The 25626-nt window shown below is 46.0% G+C and overlaps 2 protein-coding genes and 1 long non-coding RNA gene across 3 annotated transcripts in view; 2 read left to right on the top strand and 1 right to left on the bottom strand.

Annotated features, from left to right (window-relative positions):
* The window catches only part of cacna1fb (calcium channel, voltage-dependent, L type, alpha 1F subunit), a 40452-nt gene extending 27194 nt beyond the window's left edge, over positions 1–13258 (top strand). The window contains exons 23-51 of the mRNA XM_046396640.1: positions 242–301; positions 382–488; positions 878–965; positions 1320–1427; positions 1777–1829; positions 1924–2070; positions 2169–2370; positions 2723–2881; positions 3702–3812; positions 4199–4282; positions 4648–4776; positions 4866–4931; positions 5147–5238; positions 5569–5728; positions 6050–6177; positions 6598–6694; positions 6894–6996; positions 7094–7195; positions 7316–7446; positions 7526–7660; positions 7753–7813; positions 7922–8144; positions 8355–8462; positions 8917–9053; positions 9254–9366; positions 9450–9633; positions 9827–9889; positions 9984–10084; positions 10168–13258. Of these exons, the coding sequence (XP_046252596.1) occupies positions 242–301; positions 382–488; positions 878–965; positions 1320–1427; positions 1777–1829; positions 1924–2070; positions 2169–2370; positions 2723–2881; positions 3702–3812; positions 4199–4282; positions 4648–4776; positions 4866–4931; positions 5147–5238; positions 5569–5728; positions 6050–6177; positions 6598–6694; positions 6894–6996; positions 7094–7195; positions 7316–7446; positions 7526–7660; positions 7753–7813; positions 7922–8144; positions 8355–8462; positions 8917–9053; positions 9254–9366; positions 9450–9633; positions 9827–9889; positions 9984–10084; positions 10168–10431 (3516 nt within the window). The 3' untranslated portion in view covers positions 10432–13258. The remainder of the gene's footprint in view (positions 1–241; positions 302–381; positions 489–877; positions 966–1319; positions 1428–1776; positions 1830–1923; positions 2071–2168; positions 2371–2722; positions 2882–3701; positions 3813–4198; positions 4283–4647; positions 4777–4865; positions 4932–5146; positions 5239–5568; positions 5729–6049; positions 6178–6597; positions 6695–6893; positions 6997–7093; positions 7196–7315; positions 7447–7525; positions 7661–7752; positions 7814–7921; positions 8145–8354; positions 8463–8916; positions 9054–9253; positions 9367–9449; positions 9634–9826; positions 9890–9983; positions 10085–10167) is intronic.
* Positions 2953–3506, bottom strand: LOC124063223. Its single transcript, XR_006844070.1, has 2 exons — positions 3276–3506; positions 2953–3197 (listed from the first exon to the last, which is right to left on the bottom strand). It is a non-coding gene; the product is annotated as an uncharacterized LOC124063223 (long non-coding RNA).
* Positions 13259–17071: 3813 nt separating the features above from the next.
* Positions 17072–25255, top strand: LOC124063854 (synaptophysin-like). Its single transcript, XM_046397928.1, has 8 exons — positions 17072–17153; positions 19069–19134; positions 20759–20883; positions 21511–21709; positions 21785–21976; positions 22573–22788; positions 23488–23564; positions 23975–25255. The coding sequence occupies exons 1-7, from the start codon at positions 17136–17138 to the stop codon at positions 23551–23553; spliced, it is 882 nt and encodes a 293-aa protein (XP_046253884.1). The 5' UTR covers positions 17072–17135; the 3' UTR covers positions 23554–23564; positions 23975–25255.
* The last annotated feature ends 371 nt before the right edge of the window (positions 25256–25626 follow it).

Here is a 25626-nt window from a genome sequence, read left to right as displayed (position 1 = left end):
TTCCTGCTGCCTGAAGATAGCCCCTGACCACAGCTCATTTTCAGACTAATTCGGTACACAGATGAGCATTAGTACTTACACAATGTGGATGCTGGCGTGAAAATGACGACTGCGTCTCTCAGAAACTATTAACTCTTGTTGGCAGAAGGAAGACTCCTAAGCCTGGAACCGAGCATGTTCTTTTGTGCCTCTGTGCGTGTGGTTTATGCATGTACTTGTGTATCTGTGTTTGTGTGGGTAGATCCTGGGCTATGCAGACTATGCCTTCACCTCCATCTTCACCGTTGAGATTCTGTTAAAGGTAAAGTTAGGACGAGATAACACACATTGTCATTTCTCCTCTTCTCTTGATTAAATGCTGATGTCAACTCTCTGCTCCAGATGACAGTTCACGGAGCCTTCCTCCATCAGGGTTCGTTCTGCAGAAACTGGTTTAACTTGTTGGATCTGCTGGTCGTCAGCGTCTCATTGGTCTCCTTCTTCCTTCAGTCAGTATCACAAACCTCACCAGTTTGTGTGTGTGCTGCCCCCTGAATGTTGAAAACAGCAGCTACAACTCAGCTAACTCAGTGACATGGCAGTGTAAAAATACTGTTGCAAGTTAAAGTACTGCAATCAAAGTTGTACTTCAATTAATGTACAAAAGTTTTACCATCAAAATGTACCTAAAGTACCACAGCTAAAAGCGCTTATATAGAACGTCCAATTTCAGAACAACAACACAGATTAAATTTAAAAAATGACTGAATTAAACAACCTTAGAACTGTATTTAAGTACAATACTTGAGTAAATGTACTTAGGTCCATCACTGCTAACAGTAGCTTTCCATGTACTTTGGGCTGCAAAGTGACTCGCTATGTGTGTTTGTGTTTGCAGCTCCAGTGCGATCTCGGTGGTGAAGATCCTTCGAGTCCTCCGGGTGCTCCGACCTCTGAGAGCCATCAACAGAGCCAAAGGCCTGAAGGTGACCGCACTGCTACACCGTCTGTCTGCAGGATTAGCCCTAACCCTCCTCAGTGTGTTCATCCTGCGGAGAAGTTCACTTTAAACATCAGTGTGACGCACAGAGATTTCATGCATCACTCCGTTAATACAACTTAACGGGATTCTCTGATAGGGCAGTCAGAAATCTGTTCAAGTGGTTCAGTCAGACCCAGCAGGGTCACAGTGGTTTTCAACAGGTGGAGCAGCAAATGAAAGAACTTCACAAAAAACTTTTATGTGCACTTTGCTTTTTAAATTCACACTTCATCCTTGACAGCCTGTGATTCAGAGTGGGACGTTCACAGGAAGTGATTATGTAAACTCTGCGTTGCAGCACGTGGTCCAGTGTGTGTTTGTAGCCATCAGGACCATCGGAAACATCATGATCGTCACGACTCTGCTGCAGTTCATGTTTGCCTGCATCGGAGTCCAGCTCTTCAAGGTGGGACTGGTCTTCATTTTACACCTTCCTTCTTCCTGAGCCATAAACTGCCAGCTTGTGTCAGTGTTGTGACGCTGCCTGTGGATGATTTCAGTGATGATGACAGTTTGTTTTATTTATTTGCGCTTATGAAAGATAACAAAAGACACAGTACAGTAAAACAAAATAATTGTGCAAGAAAAAGAAAAAGTCAGAAGGCTTATTTGGATCCAGATCAAGGGCCGCGTCTTGCCCATGACGTAACCACATCACACCTGATTCTATCCCTCCATTTTACGTGTGAAGTGGAAGTGGCTGATTAGTTTAAAGGACAAGTCCAGTAAAACTCACGTGACACTTGTTGTTTCAGGGTAAATTTTATCGCTGCACAGATGAGGCGAAACACACTCCTGAACAGTGCAAGTAAGTTTTTAATCCTTCAACTCTGAAACCATCCTCTGTTTTAGATACTGAAATATGACATCGCTGTGTGTGTGTGTGTGTGTGTGGTTTTCAGAGGGACCTTTGTGGTGTACAAAGACGGAGACGTGACCCATCCGATGGTCAGGGAGCGAATCTGGTTGAACAGCGACTTCAACTTTGATAACGTGTTGATGGGGATGATGGCGCTCTTCACCGTCTCCACCTTCGAGGGCTGGCCGGCGTGAGTATTTGACTCCACCAACTTTATTACCTCTTACCTCTTTATTACCTCTCAGAACTGATGGTAGTTAGACAACGTCTCTCTCTCTCTCTCTGTAGCCTGCTATATAAAGCCATTGACGCCAACGGGGAGAATTCTGGTCCCATCTACAACTATCGAGTGGAGATCTCCATCTTCTTCATCGTCTACATCATCATCATCGCCTTCTTCATGATGAACATCTTTGTGGGTTTCGTCATCATCACCTTCAGAGAACAAGGAGAGCAGGAGTACAAGAACTGTGAGCTGGACAAGAATCAGGTAAACACAAAGAGCTGTGAGACTAGTACCAGTACCCTCAACATGATACTAGTACCTGTGCAGTACTTCACTCCTCACCCATCATATGACATGTTCAGTTGTATAAATGTTTTGGCATCATGTTATTAGTTTTCTTCAGCACCAAATAAATCTGGTGACAGTCATCAGTACATGCACAGCTAAGCTGCTAACAGGAGCTGCTAACTGCTGCTACTATTTGACTACACGTCAACAAATTCAGACTAACAGACTGGGATTCGAGCTGCAGCTCGGAGAAGTTAACTGAAGCCTTCGTACTTTACAACTGCCTGTAGACTGGATGCATTAACCCTTTGTGTCTGTCTGTGTGCAGCGTCAGTGTGTGGAGTATGCCCTGAAGGCTCAGCCTCTGAAACTTTACATCCCAAAGAATCCAGTCCAGTACAAGTTCTGGTCCATCATCAACTCGACAGGATTTGAATATGTCATGTTCGTCCTCATCCTGCTCAACACTGTCACTCTGGCTGTTCAGGTTAATAAAACACACACCTTGTTAAGGTTTTGGTGTCAGAGAGGATTCCAAAAAGCAGACAACAGACTTAGTTAAATCATTAATAAAGTCTTTAGTGCAGATATTCAGTAAATAGTACAAAAACACAATGGAAATAGTTTGTAAGAACAGGAAACGAAACAGGCAAATGACCAGGCAGCAGGTGAGTGCAAACGTCTAAGGGGAGATGTCCAGAGCGAAGAATCCAAAACACAAAAGCAAACTCCAAAAGCTGGGGAATATCAAGTCCAATCCAGAGACAGAGCTGAGCAGGGCAGACAGGTGCTTAGAGGGGAACCTGAACAAGGAGAGCAAAATTAGTCTTCTCAAAACGAGCAACAACAAAATTCACAAGGTGAGCCTGACAAAATACCACCAGAGTAGACGAAATAATCTGGTGATGGTGGAAAGGGAGAGCTGGTCTTAACTATCCACGGGCAGTGATGAGCGATTGGAGGCAGGTGAGGAGCAGGGGTGCAGGCAGGTGACTGATAGGACACAGGAACGGCTCCACCCAGCTCCGCTTCGGATTGGACAGGCAACAGAAAAACCAACCGGACCAATCACATGAAGACAGGAAACAAACAGAACAGAACACGAAACAAAGAGACAAAAACACCTCAAGATACGAATCCTAACACATCCTAACAATCCAAGCCCCACCCTCCCACATCATAAGCCCCGTCCACACACCAGAAGTCCCACCCCTGGTCTGTTGGTTTTTGGTGTTACATATTAACCAGATGAATCCTGGCAACATTCAGCCTCTTGTTACTCACAGCTGTTGTTTTCTGTGCTGCAGCACTATGAACAGTCCAAAAACTTCAGCTACATCATGGACATCCTCAACATGGTGTTTACAGGACTCTTCACTGTGGAGATGCTGCTGAAGCTGCTGGCGCTCAGACTCAGGGTAAGGAAACCAAACACACCTGCGAAAAAACTCCAACCAGCAGTGAACGTTTCACACACACACGCACACACGTCGATTCATCCACAGGAGTTTTAAAGACACAACTAGTTTATATCAAAGTAATCTGACCAAAGGCCTTCAGCTTTGAACATGTTCTTAAAGCCCATCAGTCCCAGTAGAACATCAGGAAGCCTCACACACAAACCGACTGGTCTGTCCTGCCTGGTTCAAAGTCTTCCATGTCGGTCATCGGTGATCACGTGAGCATCACCGTTGCTTGTGTCTCATTCTGCAGAGGCCAAACACTTTCCTCCCATCTTATTGGCTGTGGTGATTTTGTTAATTGGTAAGTTTGTATTAAACTCTCTTGTCTCTTTGTCTTCCAGCATTACTTTGTGGACGCCTGGAACTCGTTCGATGCTCTGATTGTGGTTGGCAGTGTCGTTGATATCGTCGTCACTGAGTTCAGTGTAAGTCCTTAACAGGTGGATGACAGGTGTGCTGTGCTCTAATTGGCTGTAAGCAGCAGACACAAAGACGACACTCAGACAGTTGCAGCTGGTTTGGTCATTTTAGTGACAGTGATGACATGAAATCCATCAGGTCTGTGCTGCCCTCTGCTGTTACCCGAGGGGAATAACTGCTCTTCATGAATTTATTCATGTGAACTCTTCTTTGAAATATGAAAGTCATCTTCACTCCCCTGCTTCAGATGAGCAGGCCAACAAACTGAGTTCGAATGGAAGAAATATGTGGAGATAAGTGAAGGAAAAGTGCAGCTTTTCATACTGTCTGTCTGTCTCTCTGTGTCTCTGACTGTCTGTCTGTCTCTCAGAGTGGTGAGGACAGCTCTCGGGTGTCCATCACCTTTTTCCGTCTGTTTCGAGTGATGCGATTGGTCAAGCTGCTGAGTAAAGGGGAGGGGATTCGTACGCTACTGTGGACGTTCATCAAATCACTGCAGGTCAGTGGGCGGGGCTAACAGGGGCGGGGCTAACAAAGAGGGTCCTGGGCACAGCGTTCTGACCTCCTCCTTGTCTCCCTGTGTTTCAGGCTTTGCCATATGTTGCTCTGCTCATCGCCATGATCTTCTTCATCTACGCTGTCATTGGGATGCAGGTGAGTTCGTGCACCGGTGATCCTGCAGGGGGTGCCAAATCCATGATCCATAATCAGATTTCTATTTGAAACTGGTTCCAAAGTGTCTGAACTAATGAAGAACTGCTGCAGCTGACAGCCAATCCTTCCATCTGTCTGCCTGTCTGCCCGTCTGCCTGCCTACCTGTTTGTCTACCTGTCTGTCGGTCTTTTTTCTCTGTCTGTCTGTCTCTCAGATGTTTGGAAAGGTAGCGATGCAGGATTACACTCAGATCAACAGAAATAACAACTTCCAGACTTTTCCTCAGGCTGTTCTCCTCCTCTTCAGGTCAGAGATTCCTTTTTTTCCACCTGTTCCTTCTCCTCTTTGTTTTAAATCCATCTCAAGACCTTCGCACCTGCTTAAATATAAACTACTGCGCAGATTATGGTCCTTTGACATGTAAAGAATTACATGCAACATCCAACAGGTGAACACTGCTGACAGCGGACAGCTGTAACAGCTGGATCAGGGTTTGGGTAGAGGTCACTGTCAGCCTCTCTCAGAAATGACTGAAGCTGCAGGACTGCAACTAAAGAGATACGAGACATAAACTGTTGGGCAGTGCGGAGGTTCGGTTGTCTTCTGGTTATGATACCAGTATGTGTGTGTGTGCAGGTGTGCTACAGGTGAGGCCTGGCAGGAGATCATGTTGGCCAGTCTTCCAGGTAAACGCTGTGACCCTGAGTCAGACTACGAACCAGGAGAAGAGTTCAGCTGTGGCAGCAACTTCGCAATCGTTTATTTCATCAGCTTCTTCATGCTGTGTGCTTTCCTGGTCAGAACACACACATACATTTTTCTTTCTATACTTCTGAGGAAATAAACACCATAGAGATAAGAACTACCTAAAATGACAGAAATCATCTTTAGGAAAAAATTGTTTGACTAGTTTTCTACTAGTTTTTTGACTAGTTTGACCCATCTGCTAACATGGAGGGGGAGGAGTTTATGAACTGTACTGCAACCAGCCACCAGGGGGCAGTCAGATGTGTAATGAGGAGCAGCCTAAAGGTCCTCACTGCAAACTAAAACTGTTCCTCACAAAGATAGCAATAAAAGCACACACACACACACTGACTGTTTCTGTCTCCTTCAGATTATTAACCTGTTCGTCGCTGTCATCATGGACAACTTTGACTATCTGACACGTGATTGGTCAATTCTGGGGCCACATCATCTGGACGAGTTTAAGAGGATCTGGTCTGAATACGATCCAGAGGCCAAGTATGCTTGTTTCAGACCAGTTTCATGTCTGCATGTCCAGGATGTGATTAACTTAGCTTAGCACAGAGACTAGCAGAAGGAAACTGCTCTGGTTTAATGTCATCATTCAAACTTTACTTTCATATCCTTGATCTTTTACTTACTTTTAACATATTAAAACACATAAAATCATCATATAATTATGATACAATGCAGTACTATACCACTAAACAGCAGTACACAGAATTGTTTCTGCAAAATGAAAAGTATTCATCAGTGATAAAAACAGAATAATGTTCTCTAAGGAGTAACACTTGGTAAGGAGTATTTTCACTCTACATGTTTTAAGTATGTTTTGTTGTCAATACTGCTGTGCTTTTGAATCCAGTATGTGTGTTGGTGTATTTTAACTGGAGTGAAGGATTTGTACTCTCCTCTCAGGGGTCGTATAAAACACCTGGACGTTGTGGCCCTGCTCAGGAGGATTCAGCCTCCACTGGGCTTTGGGAAACTCTGTCCTCACAGAGTGGCCTGTAAGGTAATACTCACAGTACTGCACTGTGTACTGTGTGTGTTAGACACGTGTTTCCTGAGCTGTAAGTCACATGACCGTAGAGTGGCGTACACACGTGAAGATAACCTGAGACAACCTGATGAGACTGACATGTTTAAACATGACCTTTGTGGTCATCACTTCCTGTTTGAGCTTTTCTTGCTCCTCTTCCTCTTTCTGTCAGCGTCTGGTGGCGATGAACATGCCTCTGAACTCTGATGGGATGGTTACCTTTAACGCCACACTCTTTGCTCTGGTCCGCACCGCCCTGAAGATCAAGACTGAAGGTATCTGATTGGGCCTGATTGTGATGATGATGAAGAAGAACCCTGTACTTGTACCTGTACTTCACATCTTGCCCCGCCCACTGTGTGCTGTCACCAGGTAACCCTGACCAGGAGAATGAGGAGCTGAGGGTGATCATCAAGAAGATCTGGAAGAGGATGAAACCAAAACTACTGGATGAAGTAATACCCCCACATGAAGGTGCTTTTACTACTGATACTACAACAAACATGACTGATACTAAAGCTCCTGATACTACATAAAATACCGTGAAGGTACTTGGAATACTGCCCTGTCTCACCTGTCTCACCTGTCTCTCAGAGGAGGAAGTGACAGTTGGGAAGTTTTATGCGACCTTCCTGATTCAGGATTACTTCAGGAAGTTCAGAAAGAGGAAAGAGAAAGGAGATCTGACCGGAGAGTCTGATATCACCAACCCGTCTGCTGTACAGGTCTGTCTGCCTGCCTGTCTGTCTGCCTGCCTGCCTGTCACTAAAATAATGCTAAACTCTGTGTTGTGTGTTTTTGCAGCTGTGTAAAGCTGGTCTGAAGACTCTGCAGGATCTCGGTCCAGAGATGCGTCTGGCTCTGAACGAGGACCTGGAGGAGGATGAGGAGGAGGTGCCAATGGAGGAAGAGGAGTTGGAGGAAAACGCTGCTTATGAGGTTTTTATGAACCTATCAAAGTCACGTCAGAGTCTGTCTCAGTCTCGAGTCTAGCGAAAGTCCTGATGTGACCGTGTGCTCGTTGTCTGCAGGGTGAAAACGGCTTTGGACCAGAGAAAGACAGACGGGGCTCCATACTCACGACGCCCACAGGTAAACTACATCATATCCTGGAACCTCATCATGTTTCTATGGTTACATCAGAAAACAACATAACAACAAATTATATTCATTCGGTCCACGTCCCCTGCCCGCCTGCAGGTCCCGGTGGTGTTGTTGGGGAAGGTGGTGTCTCTAATGGGGGTCTGATCCATCGGGTTGGTTCGCTCACCAAGATGCCGAACGGTAGTGAGCACGACGAGCATCTTCGCCGTGGAGACCACGAAAGGTCATCTGTGAGTCTTCATCATTCCCGCCGTGCGTCAGTGAAGAACGGCCTGCTGGACCACACCCACAAGAGGCCATCATACTACAAATATGGAAGGTAAATGACCAGCAGTGAGGTCATCATCAACAGAGCGAAAGACAAAACTGTCGGGATGTTTTTACACCAGAGACGTTTTCCTTTTGGAGCTTTCAGCTACATCTTGTGAATTTGCTCAGCGGGTGGAATTGCTGTATATACTGTATAGAGTCTATAGGGTTTATCTTGATTGACAGGTGCATCAGCCAATCACATTCTCTTGTTCTGCAGAAGGGACATGAGGGACAGACACTGGAGGAACGGAGACATGGAGACGTATGGAGAGCAGGGCTACTACAGCAGAGAGGAAGACAATGACAGCATCACCTCCAGAGACAGGTACACAGACAGACAGTCAGGCAGACAGGCGGACAGACAGAGAGACAGTCAGTCAGTCAGGCAGACAGACAGTCAGACAGTCATTCAGTCAGTCAGTCAGTCAGTCAGGCAAACAGACAGACAGGCGGACAGACAGTGAGTCAGTCAGGCAGGCAGACAGACAGACAGACAGACAGGCAGACAGTCAGGTAGGTCTGCAGTGCTCATTTTCATGACTGATGAACTGATTAGTTGTTCGGTGGATAACATGTCAGAAAGGTCCCATAGTGATGACCTCAGACATCTTCATTTTGCCGTCCTACAGGACCAAACAGAGCAGAGCATATTTACATCTGTGAAGCTGAAATCAGAATTAATTTAGTGATTAATTTAGTAGTTGAGATCTAATCGATGGCAGACTGATCGCTGCAGCTGCACTGACAGCAGGTAAACACACCTGTGTGTCCCCCTGCAGACATTATCCAGACGAACCTCCTCTCTACAGAGAACACTACGATGGCCACGCCCCCCACACCAACAGTAGCTATGGTAACGGCTATAGCGAGGGCAGGAGGACGACCCGGAGACGCCTGCTTCCTGCCACGCCCACAGGTGAGAGGATGACGATGAGGTGAGATTGGAGGAGATGAAATCAGATAAAACAGATGATTAAATAGATGTGATCACAGGAGGATGTATCACCCGGACTCAAGGTACAAGTGAAGTATTTCTGTCAGGTGCTGTGACTGTCACATCTGTCACTCAGTGTGATATCATCGCTCACAGATGATGTGGTTGTTGTCGTCCGTCAGGTCGGAAGCCATCATTTAACATTCAGTGTCTGAGGAGGCAGGGCAGCAGCGATGACCTGCCAATCCCCGGGACGTACCACCCCACCTCACCTCCACGCTGTGCACGCACACAGGTGACACACACACACACACACACACACACACACATATCCTCAACACTCTTCTTCTGTAAAATGTAACTCGTCTTCTTTTGCAGATGTTCAACAGTTGTGAGTCTCGTCACTCCTCCGGTCGCTCTTCGGCAGCCTCCTCAGCGTCCTGGGCAAACCCGTGTCCTCGCCGAGGTCGCCTCCTTTACGCTCCTCTCATCTTGGTGGAGGAGGAAGGCAACCCACCCTGGGGAGCAAGAGGAGCAGGGACAAAGGCAGGAGCAGGAAGAGGTAAGGAGGTCGGACACAATCTGAGATGTCCCAGAGGGCTCAGTGCTAACTTTTTAGCGTCCCTGTGTTGGATGAAGCGATCGTAGCTTCCATGCTAACTCGTTATCTCACACCGGCTCAGTGCTCATACTGATGGTAGAAGTGTTACTGATCTGTGAACTGTAGCAGGTTTCTTTTTGTCTTCATTCTTCAGGCGTCAATGTGACAGGTGCAGCACCCAGACCGGCCTGGTACGGTGGCCCTGCAGGGACAGCAGGTAGGAGGGATGAACAAACACACAAAGTAACTTTGGTGTGATTTTAAAACTGAAGATATCTGATTATCTGAAGATAATTGTTCTTGTGTTGTAGCTCCTCCACCGTACAGAGCGTACACCACCCTCAGGGTCCCCTCGCAGCTCGGCGCTCAGCTCACAGAGAAACGAGGCTCGGCCGACAGTCTGGTTGAGGCGGTGCGAAAACATTGACTGGTTACTGATGCTCATCTTGAACTTCACGATGGATGGCCTTCACTCACTCTTTGTTCTCTCTGCAGGTTCTCATCTCAGAGGGCCTTGGTCTTTATGCTCGGGATCCAAAATTTGTGGCGTTTGCGAAGCGTGAGATAGCTGACGCATGTCACATGACAGTGGACGAGATGGAGTCAGCCGCCAACGACCTGCTTGGCGCAGGAAGCCACAGTTTCCTCAGCAATGCCGCCACTGACCCTGCTGGACTGTACAGCGACGAGGAGCCAATCAGGACGAGCCGAGACGAGGATGAGCTGGCAGACGAGATGACCTGTGTGACATCGTTCTGACAGGCTGGAGGTCCGGTCCAATCAGAGACAAGGCTGAGACTGGCAAGACAGGAAGTTTGAGAAACGATGAGTGAAAAATTGAAGTGGTTCAGAAAAAGTGTACAAAAATATGTGGGAAAAGGTGTAGAGAATTTGGAGGATGGTGGCTGGAAAAGGACAACAAGGTCAAAAACAGGAAGAAAGGATATACAGTGGAAGAAAAAGAAGAAAAGGAGCAGAGTTTTATGTGTTGTTATTTTACAATTGTCTGATATAAAACGACTGGTTTACTGTTAACCGGCTAAGATTAGCATTGCGCTGGCTCTAGTTAGCTTAAAATGCAAACTGAGTCCGCAGCAACAGGGGCGCTAATGCTACAACAGCCACTCACTCAGCAGTGTGTTAGCTGGATGAAGCATTTATCAAATACAGTCAAAATTCATAAAGTGAAAGTAAGTTGCCTCCCAGCAGGCCTAAATATCAGATTTTTTTTTCCATGCAGCCTTTATTAAACAACAGTGGGGCTGCTCGAAACATAAATTTAATGGTTGAAAGGCTCACCAGTGATTGTTGGTTAATCTGAGTGTTCTTTTCCCTCATTGTGTGTAGTGACGTTCAACACTCGACGCCTCTGGCTATCGCAAGCTAACGTCACCCAACTAACCAAACAGAAGGAGCAAAGATAAAAGTCAGCCTTTGTTAGCACTGCCTGCGAACACCCAGTCCTCCTTAGTGACACCTTTAGAACAAGAACAGTCGGGCTTTGAAAACTTTTCCTCAAACAATAGTAAATATCGATTCACTGAGTAGAGTCCTGAATGGATGGTCAAAAAGAAACTGGACAGCCGAGAGCAGCCCATTTAGCCCAGCAGACAGTCACGATCAGATAAACCAGGTTCAGCTTTGACGGGCTGGATCGGGTGCCTTTTGTTGAAACATGTTTATTACTTTTCATCACAGTGTAGATGGGGTGGGACTTCACAGAAAGGTTGGCACATGACAGTAAACTTGAAACACGTGAAAATGTTGAACTCATTGTTATGTTGTTCTGATTATACTGACAGGTTAATACTTAGCATTAACAAATAAGAGGCCAACCACCAATTTTCAATTTAATGAAGAGCAAAGCCGACAAACATACATGTTGCTTGTGTATTTCTTAAACTCCTGTGTTGTCCAACTGGAATATATTTTATACCTGTGTTAGGTTTTATAGTTTACTACATCCATTACATTATAATGAATATGATCCTAACTTGTTACTCCTGTAGCTTCAGGATCAGACAGATGTAGCTTTAGCCAGAGCCAGGACACCTGTGCCAACGTGTGCTCCTCGCCTCACAGAGCAACACATTCCCTTGTTCTGTTTATATCCTCTCTAACTCATATTTCATGTTTCAGCAGTAAAAAGTGTTTACATGAAGTCATGGGCGTGGGTTGTGTCGGTGGTGTAGCAGTGCATGGGGGTCCGATACTTGCTAATTGCCAAAGGGATGAACAGTTTTTCTTGGGGGAATCCTTGAGTACTGAGTGTTAACGCTGTGTAAAGATTGCAGTTTGCTTGGTCAGTTACATCTGCTTGGTTAGGAGAAGGTTGTGATTTGGTTAGATGTTGGGTGGTGCTTACATGTAGAGAAGAGATCAGGTGGATGGATGGAACAGGACTTTGACACAGGAGTCCAGGGTCCTTTTCCTGTGTGAAATCAACTTAAATATCAATTATCAGGAAATAGAAATAGAAATCTGATGTGTGTACAACCAGTCACGCTGCAGTCTTTTGCACTGTAATCAGGTAGAGTTTGTTCTCATCATGAAACATGGCCACAATCACGGCTCACTTCTAGTTAACCATGAGATAAGTGATGGGACAGAACAGCACTGAGTTCAGAAGCATTGTGCCCTAAATGACAGCTTGAAAAGTATGTCTGTTTGCAGCAAGTTAGCCAAACGCACTCACTCAGTGCAGCAGTGTTAGCTTGTGTTGTGGCTTGTGTTGCGTCACGATATGATTCATGACAGCAGTAGCTGGACAGCTAGCCTCCCTGGATCAGAAAAATTTGGATCAGTAAAAAATAGAAAAACAACTTTAAAGCTAACAAATAGCCAGCTGAACTGCTTGCATGTTAGCTGCTGATAACATTTTTCTCAAGTCAAAGTTCAGTTTCATCCAACATTACTGAGGCAAAGCTTCTGAACTGCAAAAAGGGTTTGAATAAGAAGAATAAGAAGTATGGAGATGCGTTTGACAAACAACGAGAACAAAGGATGATGAAAGTTGACAGTAAGTTAAATCTGCAAGCGAGCGAATGACTGAAGCTTCTTCAGAATTGCACACAGCTGGTCAGTCTGCTTTCACGTGTGTGTCAGTTTTTATATCTGATGTATTTTAAAGTTCAAATGAAGAGCTGAACATCCTGCTCTGCAACTCGTAGAGCAGCGTGGACAATCATATTTCTCATTTTATTAATGTTGAAAGACTTTTTTATTGGACCAAGTGTTTGTTCAGTGGACTGAGATTTTCTTTTTTTAAATGTTTAGTATTTTTTATTCATTCTGACAGAAAGAACTGAATTTTTTGATTGTTTGTTGAATTCTCCACAGCCAATAGTCCAGTGGTGTAATTTCTTGTCTACTTGCTTGTGTTTTTGTCATGTTTTAGTTTTTCTTTCCAAGAGTTTGGACACTTTCCCAGCAGTTAAGGGCTTTTCAATTCCACGCCTGGTTTCCCCAAAAAACCTCCTCACACATTGAGAGCTGCCATGTTCAGTTGAGGAACAGCTCTGTGTGGACCTTTGTTTACCTCAAATAAAGAGAGAAAGTAAACTGCTCTTTGACTCCACAATGTTCTTTCAAGCCATTTTTTGTTTTCACGTGTACTTTGAAGTGTCTGTTTGTTACTATGGAGGGGTTTGTGTGCTGTACCGCAGCCAGCCACCAGGGGACGTCTGAACGGTTGGCCTTCACTTTTGCTGTCAGTGGAGCGTCTGTGGTTAGTTCACTGTCTGGACTTAATGGAGGGACGTTTTCAGAGAGAAGAGAGCTACGCAGTTTTAAAATGAGAACTACTTAAAGGATCTTAAATAAGGTAGCTGACCTGATGTCTGCATGACTTGCATACAAACATGCCTGCTGTCACGAGTTATTGATGGTTACATGAATCAGAACCCCTCCTTGAACTGGCACCTTAACATGGTGGAGGTGTTTGAGTACCCGAATGATCCTAGGAGCTATGATGTCCCGGGCTTAATGCCCCTGGTATGGTCTCCCAAGGCAAACAGGTCCTAGATGACAGGTCTGACTAAGAATGGTTCAAAAGCTTCTAATGAATAGTATGACATCAAGGATGTGTACGTCGCCCGGGTTGACGTTACCAAGGCCGCACCCTGTAGCCAGGCCCAGGTTTGGGACTCACAGACTAGTGCTCGGTGCCACGGCCCATATAGGCAACATGGGCCCCCCCTTCCCATAGGCCCACCACCTGCAGGAGGGTTCAGAAGGGGCTGGTGCAATGTGTTTTGGGGGACAGCTGTGGGTGGGGGCCCCGGCGACCTAAACCCTGGACAAAAACTCTGGCAATGGGGACATGGAATGTTACCTCACTAGGGGGGAAAGAGCCTGAGCTAGTGCGGGAAGTTGAGCGGTACTGACTGCAAATATTCGGGCAAACTTCCATGCACAGCCTGGGCTCTGGAACCCAACTCCTTGACAGAGGCTGGACTCTCTTCTGCTCTGGAGTCGCCCATGGTGTGCGGCGGTGAGCTGGTGTGGGTTGCTTATAGCCTCCCAGCTCAGCCGCCATGTGTTAGAGTTCTCCTTGGTGAACGAGAGTGTCGTTTCCCTGAGCTTTTGGGTCAGAGATAGGTCTCTCACTGTTGTCTCGGCCTATGGGCCAAACAGCCCACCAGGGCACCCGCCCACAGCTGTTGCCCAAACCACATTGCACCGCTTGCATACGAGCCTACCTCGGATCCAGGAGGAACAATGCGGTTTTCGCCCTGGTCATGGAACACTGGACCAGCTCCATACCCTACGCAGGGTGCTCAAGGGTTCATGGGAGTTTGCCCTACCGGTCCACGTGTGCTTTGTGGACTTGGAGAAGGCATTCGACCATGTTCCTTGTGGCATCCTGTGGTGGGTTCTCAGGGAGTATGGGGTCCGGGGCTCTTTGCTAAGGGCTGTGCAGTCTCTGTACTCCTGGAGCAGGAGTCTGGTTCGCATTGTCGGCAGTAAGTCGAACCTGTTCGCAGTGCATGTTGGCCTCCGGCAGGGCTGTCCTTTGTCACCAGTCCCGTTCATTATTTTTTTTGGACATCATTATTTTTTTCTAGGAGCAGCCAAGGACCGGTGGAGGAGGATGTCCGGTTTGGGAACCACAGGATTTCATCTCTGCTTTTTGGGGATGATGTTGTCCTGTTGGCTTCTTCAAGAAGAAGAAGAATCAGCTTTATTGACAGTATATATATTTTTACATACACACACTGAATTTGTCTTCTGCATTTGACCCATCCTTAGTTGAACACACACATGCAACACCCGGCAAATTACATGCAGTGAAACACACACAGGAGCAGTGGGCAGCATCAAGCGCCCGGGGAGCATATTGGGGGGTTAAGTGCCTTGCTCAAGGGCACATCAGCTGGCTAATGGAGGGGGGGGAGGGGACCACACCACACCACACCCAAATTTTTCCTGCCTGTCCGGTGGGGGAATCAAACTGGCGACCTTCCGATCACAAGCCGCTTCTCCAACCTCTAGGCCACGGCTGCCCCCGTGGACCTTCAGCATGCGCTGGGGAGGTTTACAGCTGAGTGTGAAGCAGCTGGGATGAGAATCAGCACCTCCAAATCCAAGGCCATGGTTCTCAACCGGAAAAAAGGTGGTCTGCCCCGTCCAGGTCGGAGGAAAGTTCCTGCCTCAAGTGGAGGAGTTCAAGTATCTTGGGGTCTTGTTCACGAGTGAAGGAAGATGGGAGTGTGAGATTGGTGCAACGACAGCAGCAATGTTGTCGATGTATCGGTCCATTGTGGTGAAGAAGGAGCTGAGCCAAAAGGTGAGGATCTTGATTTACCAGTCATGTTCTTACCCTCACCTATGGTCATGAGCTTTGGGTCATGACCAAAAGAATAAGATCCTGGATACAAGCGGCTGAAATGAACTTTCTTCGCAGGGTGGCTGGGCGCTCCCTTAGGGATAAGGTGAGGAACTCTGTCACCTGGGACGAGCTCAGAGTAGAGCCACTGGTCATCCACATCGAGGACAGCCAGTTGAGATGGCTTGGGGATCTGCTTCAGATGCCCCCTGGACGCCTCCCTGGGGAGGTGTACCGGGCATGCAGGAGGCCCCGAGGAACATCCAGGACATGCTGGAGGGACTATGTGGATCAGCGGTTAGGGTGTCGGACCCGTAACCGGTGGATCGCTGGTTCGATTCCCCGTACCGGTGTCCATGGCTGAGGTACCCTTGAGCAAGGTACCTAACCCCCACTGCTCCCCGGGCGCTGCACGCGGTCGCCCACTGCCCCGGGTTTGCTGTGTGTGTGTGCACGTCACTTGGGTGGGTTAAATGTAGAGAACAAATTTCGTTGGAGTGAGTTCCCTCCAATGACAAAATATGTCACTTTCATCTTTCTTTCATGTCCTTAGACTGGCCTGGGAATGTGTTGGGATCCACCTGGAAGAGCTGGAAGTGTCTGGGGAGAGGGAAGTCTGGGCATCCCTGCTCAAGCTGCTGCCCCTGCAACCTGGTCCCGGATAAAGTGGAAGAAAATGGATGGATGGATGAATCAGAACACAACTCTTGTCATATGTTGTACAGCGTGTTGATGGAGTCATTTGGACCAATCAGCTTGTTACACTACAAGAACAGAAAAGTTCAATTCAATTCAGTTTATTTATATAGCGCCAATTCACCACATAAGTTATCTCATGACACTTTCCAATTAGAGCAGGTCTAGACCAAACTCTTTAATTAAATTGTAATACAGAGAGCCCAACATTCCCCCTTGAGCAAGCGCTTGGCAACAGTGGCGAGGAAAAACTGTCTTGGACTGTGTGACAACTGAGCAGGTGAGTCTTTACAGGTGAGTGTGACGACAGGTTGTTATGAGGTTCTTGGTCAAAGTTTTGCATCTTCTGTTCAGCTTCACAACACAAACTGCTCTTTTACTTTTCCCTTTGTTTGTTTTGAGATTTTGTCCAATGAAAAAATAACAGCTTTGATTTTATTTAATTTGTGTGAATTTTCATGTCCCTGCATGAAGTCTGCCGGTTGTGACCACATCGTCCCCCAGGACACTCTGCTCTTTACAGGCCTAACAATTAATTACTGTCCACACAGGCTTAATGCAGTCACCAACTTCATCATCATCACCATCATACGTCATCACCTCCGGTCTCCTTCGGTGCCTGAACGATGGACCAACGTCACTTCCTCCGTGAGCACCGCTGACTGTGTGTGAATGTTTGGGCTCGTGGTTACAACACAACTGAATGAATAAACGCCTCCTGCTCCTCCTGATCTGATGAAAACATTTCCATGTTTTGTCGAATAAAGCAGGTGCCAGCCTGATCGAAATGTTTCACATTGTCGTCTACAGATGAATAGTGAATAAAAAATTAATGACGTGAACACCCCCCCCCCCCCCCCCCCCCCGCCGCCACCATCCATCTCCTCCTCCCTCCTCCTCCTCCCTCCATCTCCTCTCTCGCTTCTCGACAGGCGGCAGGATGGACATCGTAAATCAGGTACAAACACTCAGCATCTCCGTTTTCTTCGTCTTATTCTGCTCGGATGTTGCTTGTCTGTGTGTGCGGCTGCTGGACTCGCTGCTCGGGTGTGTTTGTGTCGTGTTTCGGCGCGGCCCGCCCGGGGTTCTTGTTTGTATTTGTCTCCCGGCGGAGCGTCTCGGTGTCGGGCCGCATCACGGCGCACAGATCTCAGATCAGATAACGTCAGATATCAGAAATCAGTCTGGCCGATTGTTGTGCTTTTATTGGGGAAAACGCAAACTCGTTGTGTCCGAAGCTCAGGCTCATAAACGGAGGCAGAGTCGGACGGTGCGGCTTGAGGAGCACTGTGGGAGGTTTCACAGGGAGGAGCAGGGCGGCCGAGCCCTGCGCTCTGCCTGCAGGCTCAAAATAACAACAACATCTCACAGGCTCCATGTTCGGAAATCATATTTCTCCATCTCTCCTGTGCGTGTGTGTGTGTGCGGGCGCGCGCGCGCGCGTGTGTGTAAGATGGCAGCCGGCGGAGGAGGAGGAGGAGGAGGAGGAGGATTTCCTCTCCGCTCGGGATGCTGATGCTGATGCTGTTGTTGCGGGTCTGAGCGGCTCTGCTTTCATATTCTCACCATTTGTGTTTCCGTATTATTTAACGCGGTTAGAAAGCTGCTTCGCCCGGTTTTACCCGGGTTCACCTGCTCCTCCTGCTCCTCCTCCTCCTGCTCCTCCTCCTCCTCCTCCTGCTCCTCCTCCGCCGTAAGATGGACACCGACAGAAGCTCCCAGTTTTTACTGGAATCTTCGTCCGCTTCGCACAGAAGCGTTTGTGTTTGTAGTCCTCTGACGTTAACACCAAGCTGACACTGACACAGTACTGACACAGTACTGACACTGCTGTGTCAGTCAACACTTCAACGTTTTTATCAGTGTATGTGACATAATGGAAGTACACCTGTGCAGTATTTCCCTCTACAAAAAGTACTTTTTCTCCCCCTGGAGTTACTGAATACTTCAGAGTACATTTACTCAACTACTATAGAAATACTATTTTTATTGAGTATTTTCATTTTGCGCTACTTTGTACTTCACCACATAAAGTACTGCTGTACTACATGAGCTGATGATAAACTGCAGCATTGAACCTTGCTGTGTACTGAGGCCAGAATGCTTTTATAGCATCCGACACTGCTGTCGTAATACTCCCATAATACTGCAGTGTGATGGAATATTTTCATGCATTCGTGCACCTGACAGTTTGAAGTACAAATACTCTTGTCCTGCTTCACCTTACTTAAACTTGTTACGCAGTATTTATGTCAGGGCTGTAGTATTTTTGTCGTACTTTCCCGTTCATGAGGTCATTGATGAGGCCTGCGGAAACAGACACAGAGCAGGAACTGATCTGAGGTCAGCGGCTGAACTGCTGATCTGACTGCAGCTACATCTTCTCGTTTGGGTGGAATATTCCTTTACTGAAGGAAATACAGTTCAACCAGTCAGGCACAAAGCATGATGGGAAGTGTTGGCCCTTTAGTGAGATGCGTTCAGTGAGTTTCAGTGCTAGGAGCCAAACATGATGACCTCAGACGGTCTGACAGAACCGCTGCTGGTCATGTGACCTCTCACCTCACTGCGTTATAAACATACCATAATGATCCTTCCTGTGAAGTCGTCACCCTCGTCTTCCTCGCTGCGTGAGTCCGTTGTCTCTGTTTTTTATGTTCTGTGGTCGGAGAATCCCTGCGAAGCGTTTCATCAGTGCCTGCACACTGGTGCTTTCTATTGTTTTACGTTTTTATGAATTTGTTGTCTAATTTTATTTTTCTCCTGAAATGTTTTAACCGTGTTTATCATGATGGTTGTCGTTGCTGTTGTTGTTGTGCTCAAACTAAATAAAAAATAAATGCTGTATCTCCTCTTTCTCTCTGTGTCTCCAGCTGGTGGCCCAGGGTCAGTTCAGGGTGCTGAAGGTTCCTCTGGGCTTCATTAAGGTCTTAGAATGGGTGAGTCCATCAGACCAGCAACAGGACCACAAATTCCTTCGGTCCCCATCAGCACAAACCATGAAGGGGCCCGAAAATCACAAACGCTGCTGTGTTTAAGTCAGTCAGAGCTGAGAACAATTCAGTTCAATTTGTTTATATGGAAGCGCATCACAACAGGCTTGTGACACTTTCCACTTACAGCATGTCGGGACCACAGACAGAGAGAGAGTATTGGAATAATTAAAATAATATTAACAACAATAATAATGACTTTAATAGTAGTAATAATAGCAAAGCAGAGCTATGGACATCAACGAACAAACCAAAAGCCAGCAGTCAGAACCTCCAGGCTCCACTGTGTGTGCACCAGCAGCTTCATCCACCCTGCTTTCAGAGCTCCACCCAGTGGAGTCCACACAGCTTCAGACCTGTTTCTCTCCATGCTGATGTGTGGGTTGTTTTCTAAACATTAACCCTCAGAAAATCTTTCCAAAATCCTTCTGAAAATGTTCCCCAAACACACAGAGAGGAAGAATAACGTTCAGAAATCAATTAGAAACACAATTCAAATGTTCTACAAATGTTTTTAAACTGCTCCCCACACATCAAATCTGTCGCTGAGCAGCACACACACACAGAAAGTGTCGCAGTGACCTCCTGATCAGGATCAGGTTGTCATCATCATCATCCTCACTGAGAGCACCTGAGCTGTTCTGCACGTGTGTGGAGGTCGGCCTGTCAGAGAAGGTTACCACAAACGTGCCTGTTCAAAAGGACTGATCAGAAAACTATCAAAAACCTGTCAAACCTGTCAAAGGTTCACATTTATGTCACAGGAGATTTAAGTGAGAAAAATCCTTACTGGACAGATGCGAAAAGCAAATATTCTGTCACCACAGAAAAATTAAAGTAAATTCAGTATCTACAAACGGGAAACTCAACCAGAGGATGACACTGTGAGGTCTACAGCTTCTTTATTTCTCTTATACTGAATAAATTGTATTGAATGAACACAGAATTTAACTTTATAAAACTGCACACACGTTGCATGATGAGGATGAGGATGAAGGTGGTGGTGATGAAGACGATGATTCACACAGTCAGTGTCTATAGATAGAAGTGATGACTCATCGTCCTGCAGGATTCTTCAGCACTTGGCTTCAACAGAATCACATTTTAAAATCCACATCAGGTTGTTCCTAAATGTTCCTAAACTAGTTTCAGGTTCATTGATGTGGTTTTGTTGGTTCTGTTTCTGAGCGTGTTCTCGCTAAACAAATTGCACCAAAACGTAGCAGGACACACACAGCTGAGATGTTGTCATTACGACCACAAACGTCAGGTGGAGCGTAAACGTCAGCCACAAGTAAACCGCTGGGGAATCCCAGGCTCAGTGGGAAACTGCCTCAGGGCCCCAGACGCTCCAGGAGCCTCAAACGCTCCGGGGGCCTGTTGTTTAGATCACCTTTGAATTAATAATCAGTTTTGCGACCATTGAAGCACAACAGAAAGTGTCTGACCCATCATGTGATGGACTGTGATGAAACGTGGTTCAGCTCTGGTGATCCTCTGAGGTCAGCACCTCCAATCATCTGCTCTGCATTGTCACTTACCTTTTTTGTTGCTCCTCCTTCTCCTCCAGTTTTTCGCCATCTTTGCCTTCTCCACCTGTGGCAGTTATTCTGGGATGTTCCGGATGGCAGTGGAGTGTAAGAACCGGACTGACAGCGACCTGAGTATAGAGGTGGAGTTTGAGTATCCATTTAGGTCAGTACAACACTTGTTCAATTCAATTCAGTGCAATTTATTCATATTATGCCAAATTACAACAAAAGTTGTCTCATGACACTTTCCAATCAGAGCCGGTCGAGAACAAACTCTTTCATTTGATTTTTGGTACAGAGAAACCCAACAAAACTAATCCCTCAACTAATGCTGACATCCACATGTCACAACAAGGAGTCTGTGATACTGATACTGAACATACTGTGAAAACACAAAGTAAAGTCAGAAAACACAGGAGGACTCGCTGTATTTTAGTACTGCAGTACTTTGTGCAGTACAGTGACAGGGTCAAGCTGTCAAGCTGGCATGCTTTAATTCAACCCAAAATTTGGGTTTTGGAAAGCAAGACAACAAGAACATGCATTTATCTGGACCCACATGGACCAAACCGATTTGTCACCAATATATTTGGAAAGCTGACAGCTGTGACAGACTTACTAACCCGTGGAATACTCATGGCTGCAGAGTGTAGGAGATGTTTAGATGTTAGGGTCTTTAAGGCTCATTGTATGCTTTTGTCACATTTCAGCAGACTCAGTTGTGCTGTGAACTGAGCGTTGACACAGTGATACCAAGTTATTGTCATGTGAACTGAACTTCCTCTCCCAGACTCCACCAGGTGTATTTTGATGCCCCTACCTGTAAAGGTGGGAACACGGAGCGTCTCTTCCTGGTTGGCGACTACTCTTCCTCGTCCGAGTTCTTTGTCACCATTGGCGTCTTCGCCTTCCTTTACTCGACAGCAGCTCTGAGCATCTACGTCTTCTTCTTCGAGAAGTACAAGGAGAACAACAAGGGTCCCCTGATTGTAAGTTTACTGAGCTGCATTGCTGACAGGTGACCCCTGGAAAACGTCACTCATACACTCTGATTGTGAATTTAGGACCTCGGTGTGACTGGTGTGTTTGCCTTCATGTGGCTTGTGAGTTCGGCGGCTTGGGCCAAAGGGCTGTCCGATGTGAAGACTGCTACTGACCCGGACAAAGTGATCACTCTGATCACTGCCTGCGATGCTGAGGGGAACCGCTGCCGTGAAGTCCACGACCCGGTCATGTCTGGACTCAACACCTCTGTGGTAAGACCTTGAGTGCGCCGGACGGTTCTGCAGGTCAGAGTAGCTTAGGTTCAGGACAGGACGGTTCTACAGTCCTTTTAACTGAAACTTAGCTAACCTATTGAGTATGGGAGGAGAATTTCTGTAACATTAACAGTGACAACATGAGAGGTGAAGCCCAAACATCTGGACGCCCCCTGGTGGCTGGCTGCAGTACAGCTCATAAGCTTCTCCCCCTCTGTGTTCGCAGATGGGACATGAGACAAACTAAAAACTCAAAGTACACGTCAGATAAAATTTTCCCAAAGATGGTTTCCATCATTTTAGGTAGTTTTTATCACTCTGACATTTGTGTTCATTTTACTGATCAGCTTGGTTTTAATTAGTTATGTGATGCTATGAAAAGGGGCTGAAATGTTCTGATTGACAGCTGAGCACTGCTTCTGATTGTCTCAGGTGGGTGTGTGGGCAGGTATCCAGGATACTTTGGCTTTACTTTTGTACAGTGGAAGGAAGTAGATACACTTCGGCCATCTTTGTATGTGTCATTGGTCTGTAATTGTATCTGATTAAATAAATAGACAACTAATCACTTCCTTCATCCTCTCCTCATGCAGGCTTTTGGTTTTATTAACCTGATCCTGTGGGTTGGAAACCTCTGGTTCGTTTTTAAGGAGACGGGCATCATTGCTCCCTTCATGCGAGCTCCGCCTCCTCAGGAGAAACCCGCTGCACCTGATGCCTACGGCCAGCAGGGGGCGTATGAGCAAGATCCCTATGCCAGCAATCAGGGAGGCTACCAACCCGACTACAGCCAGCAGGGATACAACCAGGTGCTGAGCCGACTGCTAGAGCTGAGATAATCTGCTGCTGTTGATTTCTGTCATCTCAGTGAGTGGTGGTCAGTGTTCGCTGCGTCCCTGATGTTTTCTGTGCTGTCATTTGTTGATTAAAGAGATGTTTTAACCTCATGAGCCACATGCTGGGCATGAGGCTGGAAATAGGAGGACGGACTGGCCTCATTCCATCTACAGAATTAAAAATTCAACAAAACAAGCCTTCCAAAAGCTTGACGGCAGTGTGACGCAGCACAGAACATCTTCAAAAACAACCACCAACATCAAAAACAGAACAGCAAACTGTTTAGATTAGTAGACAGAGTAAAGATGCAGATTATTATTTTCATTATCAATTAACCTACTGTTTTTTCTTGATTAATTCATTAATTCTTCATTAACTTTTCATATTTTATTATTTTGTCTAAGGCTTGGAATGTGGGTCAGAAAACCCAGTGATACTGTTTTCTGTCATGTTGAAGAAAATCCTCAAATTTTAGAAGCTAGAACCCGAAAGTTTTTGTACTTCTTGAAAACAATCTCAAACTATTAAAAAATGTACCGATTAGATTTCTGTCTGCAGTATTGGTGTCATATACTGCATGCTGTTACTCTACTATGATTGCAGTACATTCACTGAGTGTACTGCAGTACATCATTGATTGTGTGTCATGTTTGCACTTGTATTTCCTCCAGGATGCACAGTACGGTCAGGGGTACGGCCAGCAGGGGGCGCCCACCTCCTTCTCCAATCAGATGTGAACAAACAACAGGTGAGTCACACAGGAAGCAAGATTCAAAGAGTTTTATTGTGATACAGTATACACGGTGTCAACACAAGGTCATCTGACCAATGAAATGCTTGTGACAAGGCAGGCAAGCAACTCCAAGTACAAATAAAATCAATAAATCAAATACAATAAAAAAAGGAAACATTGTATACATTGTGGAGTGAAGTGTGGTGAATGTCTGGAAGAGCCCGTCGATCGTACTGTATGAGCATCAATACACTGTCTGTGCGAGAAATAAAGACTATGAATTTCAAAGTACAAATTTAAGTAAAAAACCTTTGGAGTTGAACGCGACCATCCAACATCACACTGGAAACGGTTTCAGCAGAAGCTGGGGTCACGGAGCTCTGTGTCCAACTCAGCAAAAGTCACGTTTTGTCTTTTCTTCACAGAAAACGTCGGAGTGAACCAGCAGTGGGTCGCCTGCCACCTACCCACAATGCACCACTCCTGTCTGTCTGCAAAGTTAACGGGTGGGGGGGTGGAGCTTAAACGGGGGGGTTAGATGTTCACTATAATGAATCGGTGTGTAAATGAAAAAAGGAGAGTTATAAATAACAAATTCACAACTTGAACAGAGCACCAAAACAACTACAACAATGACGCTGACAAAAATGTTCTGAAACAAGTGGTGATGTTGTTCAGAGTTATTCATATTAAAGTACTTAATCTGTGAGAGAATGTATGTTTGTGTTGTATAGGTATCACTTTGAGCAGATATATAATCTAGACTGAACTGTTTATCCATGTTTCCTATGACCCCGTGACCTTCCCTGCCCCGACTCATATGCCCTGCCGCACAATCTACAGACCAGATTCACATGGGCCAATCATGAAGCTGTTCAGACTGGGTTCACACCGAGACAAACCACATTTGAGCCAGATTTGGACTACAACCAAATGAGATTTAACTGACAACCCTGCGTCCACCAACATCACCTCCCTGCTGTCTGCTGTTTGTCTTGCTGCATGTAAATATCAACACAGGAAGTGATGTCACTGTGGAGATGCGGTAGACCCAGTCTGGACTTCAGCTTCACGGTGACGCCGGGTGGAAACTGGATCCAAAATGGCTCCTCGTCATTACGAGTTTGCACTGTTTGAGTGTTTATTAATGAGCTCAGCTGTCGGTTACACTGCTGCCCTCAGATCAGTTACTGTGAAGAGGACAGCAAGCTGCATAATGAATATGAAATGAATAATTATTAGTTTGTCATAATTAATCTGGAGTTTCATAAACTAACCCTGGAATAGACAGCTCCACTGGTTTTCACCTCACCTACACAATTTATGGAGTCTCATAATAAGACAAACCGTCGCATCGCTGAAAGGAAGTTTGATTTAAGAAACTGCAAAGTATGAACACAGTAATGAGATGCCTGCTCCTGATTCCAGATGGATTACTGAGATAAAACTTTTCTTCAGTTACTGTGGTGATTACGTTAGCTAGCTGTACTGTGTAACCTTGTAAGCTCCTGACTCTACTGCTTCCATCAAACTAGCAAATTCAAGCTGAGATTCCTGATTAGCTTTAGCTAGCTAGCTAACATTAAGTTAGCTGTTTCTGACACACCTACCAGTTAGTTTAAAAAACTGTCTACCAAGCAGAAAACAGCTAAGATGTCACACTGAGTAATTAAGACGAACAAAATGGATGCCAAAGGACGTACTGGACGCCTCCTTATCCCCTAAATAGGAAGCTTTCTGTGTGTCCTAACCCTTAAATTTTAACTGCCTGCACCCTAAACAGGATAAATAAAACATAAATGTTTACAATAAGTCAAAATCTTCAGACGGATGTTTCTCTCAGCGTAAAACTTGATGTTTTGAATTTGTCTTGTTCTTGGCTCTCAGCCAATCAGCTGCAGTCTTCTGGAAAGTTCTGAAAAAAAGTAAAACTGTTGATGCGCTTTCTTCTTCTTTGGTTATTTTTTTTTGGAAAGTGAAAGTGTTCTTAGCGTCGGTATCTTCCTCCGCATGGTGACGTGTTTCCTGCTCGTGTTGTACAGTAACTGATGACCAGTGTGATTCTACTTCATGTTTT

This window comes from Scatophagus argus, chromosome 8, assembly GCF_020382885.2.
Source record: "Scatophagus argus isolate fScaArg1 chromosome 8, fScaArg1.pri, whole genome shotgun sequence".
Classification (NCBI taxonomy): domain Eukaryota; kingdom Metazoa; phylum Chordata; class Actinopteri; family Scatophagidae; genus Scatophagus; species Scatophagus argus.
This window is presented reverse-complemented; position numbering and strand designations above follow the sequence as displayed.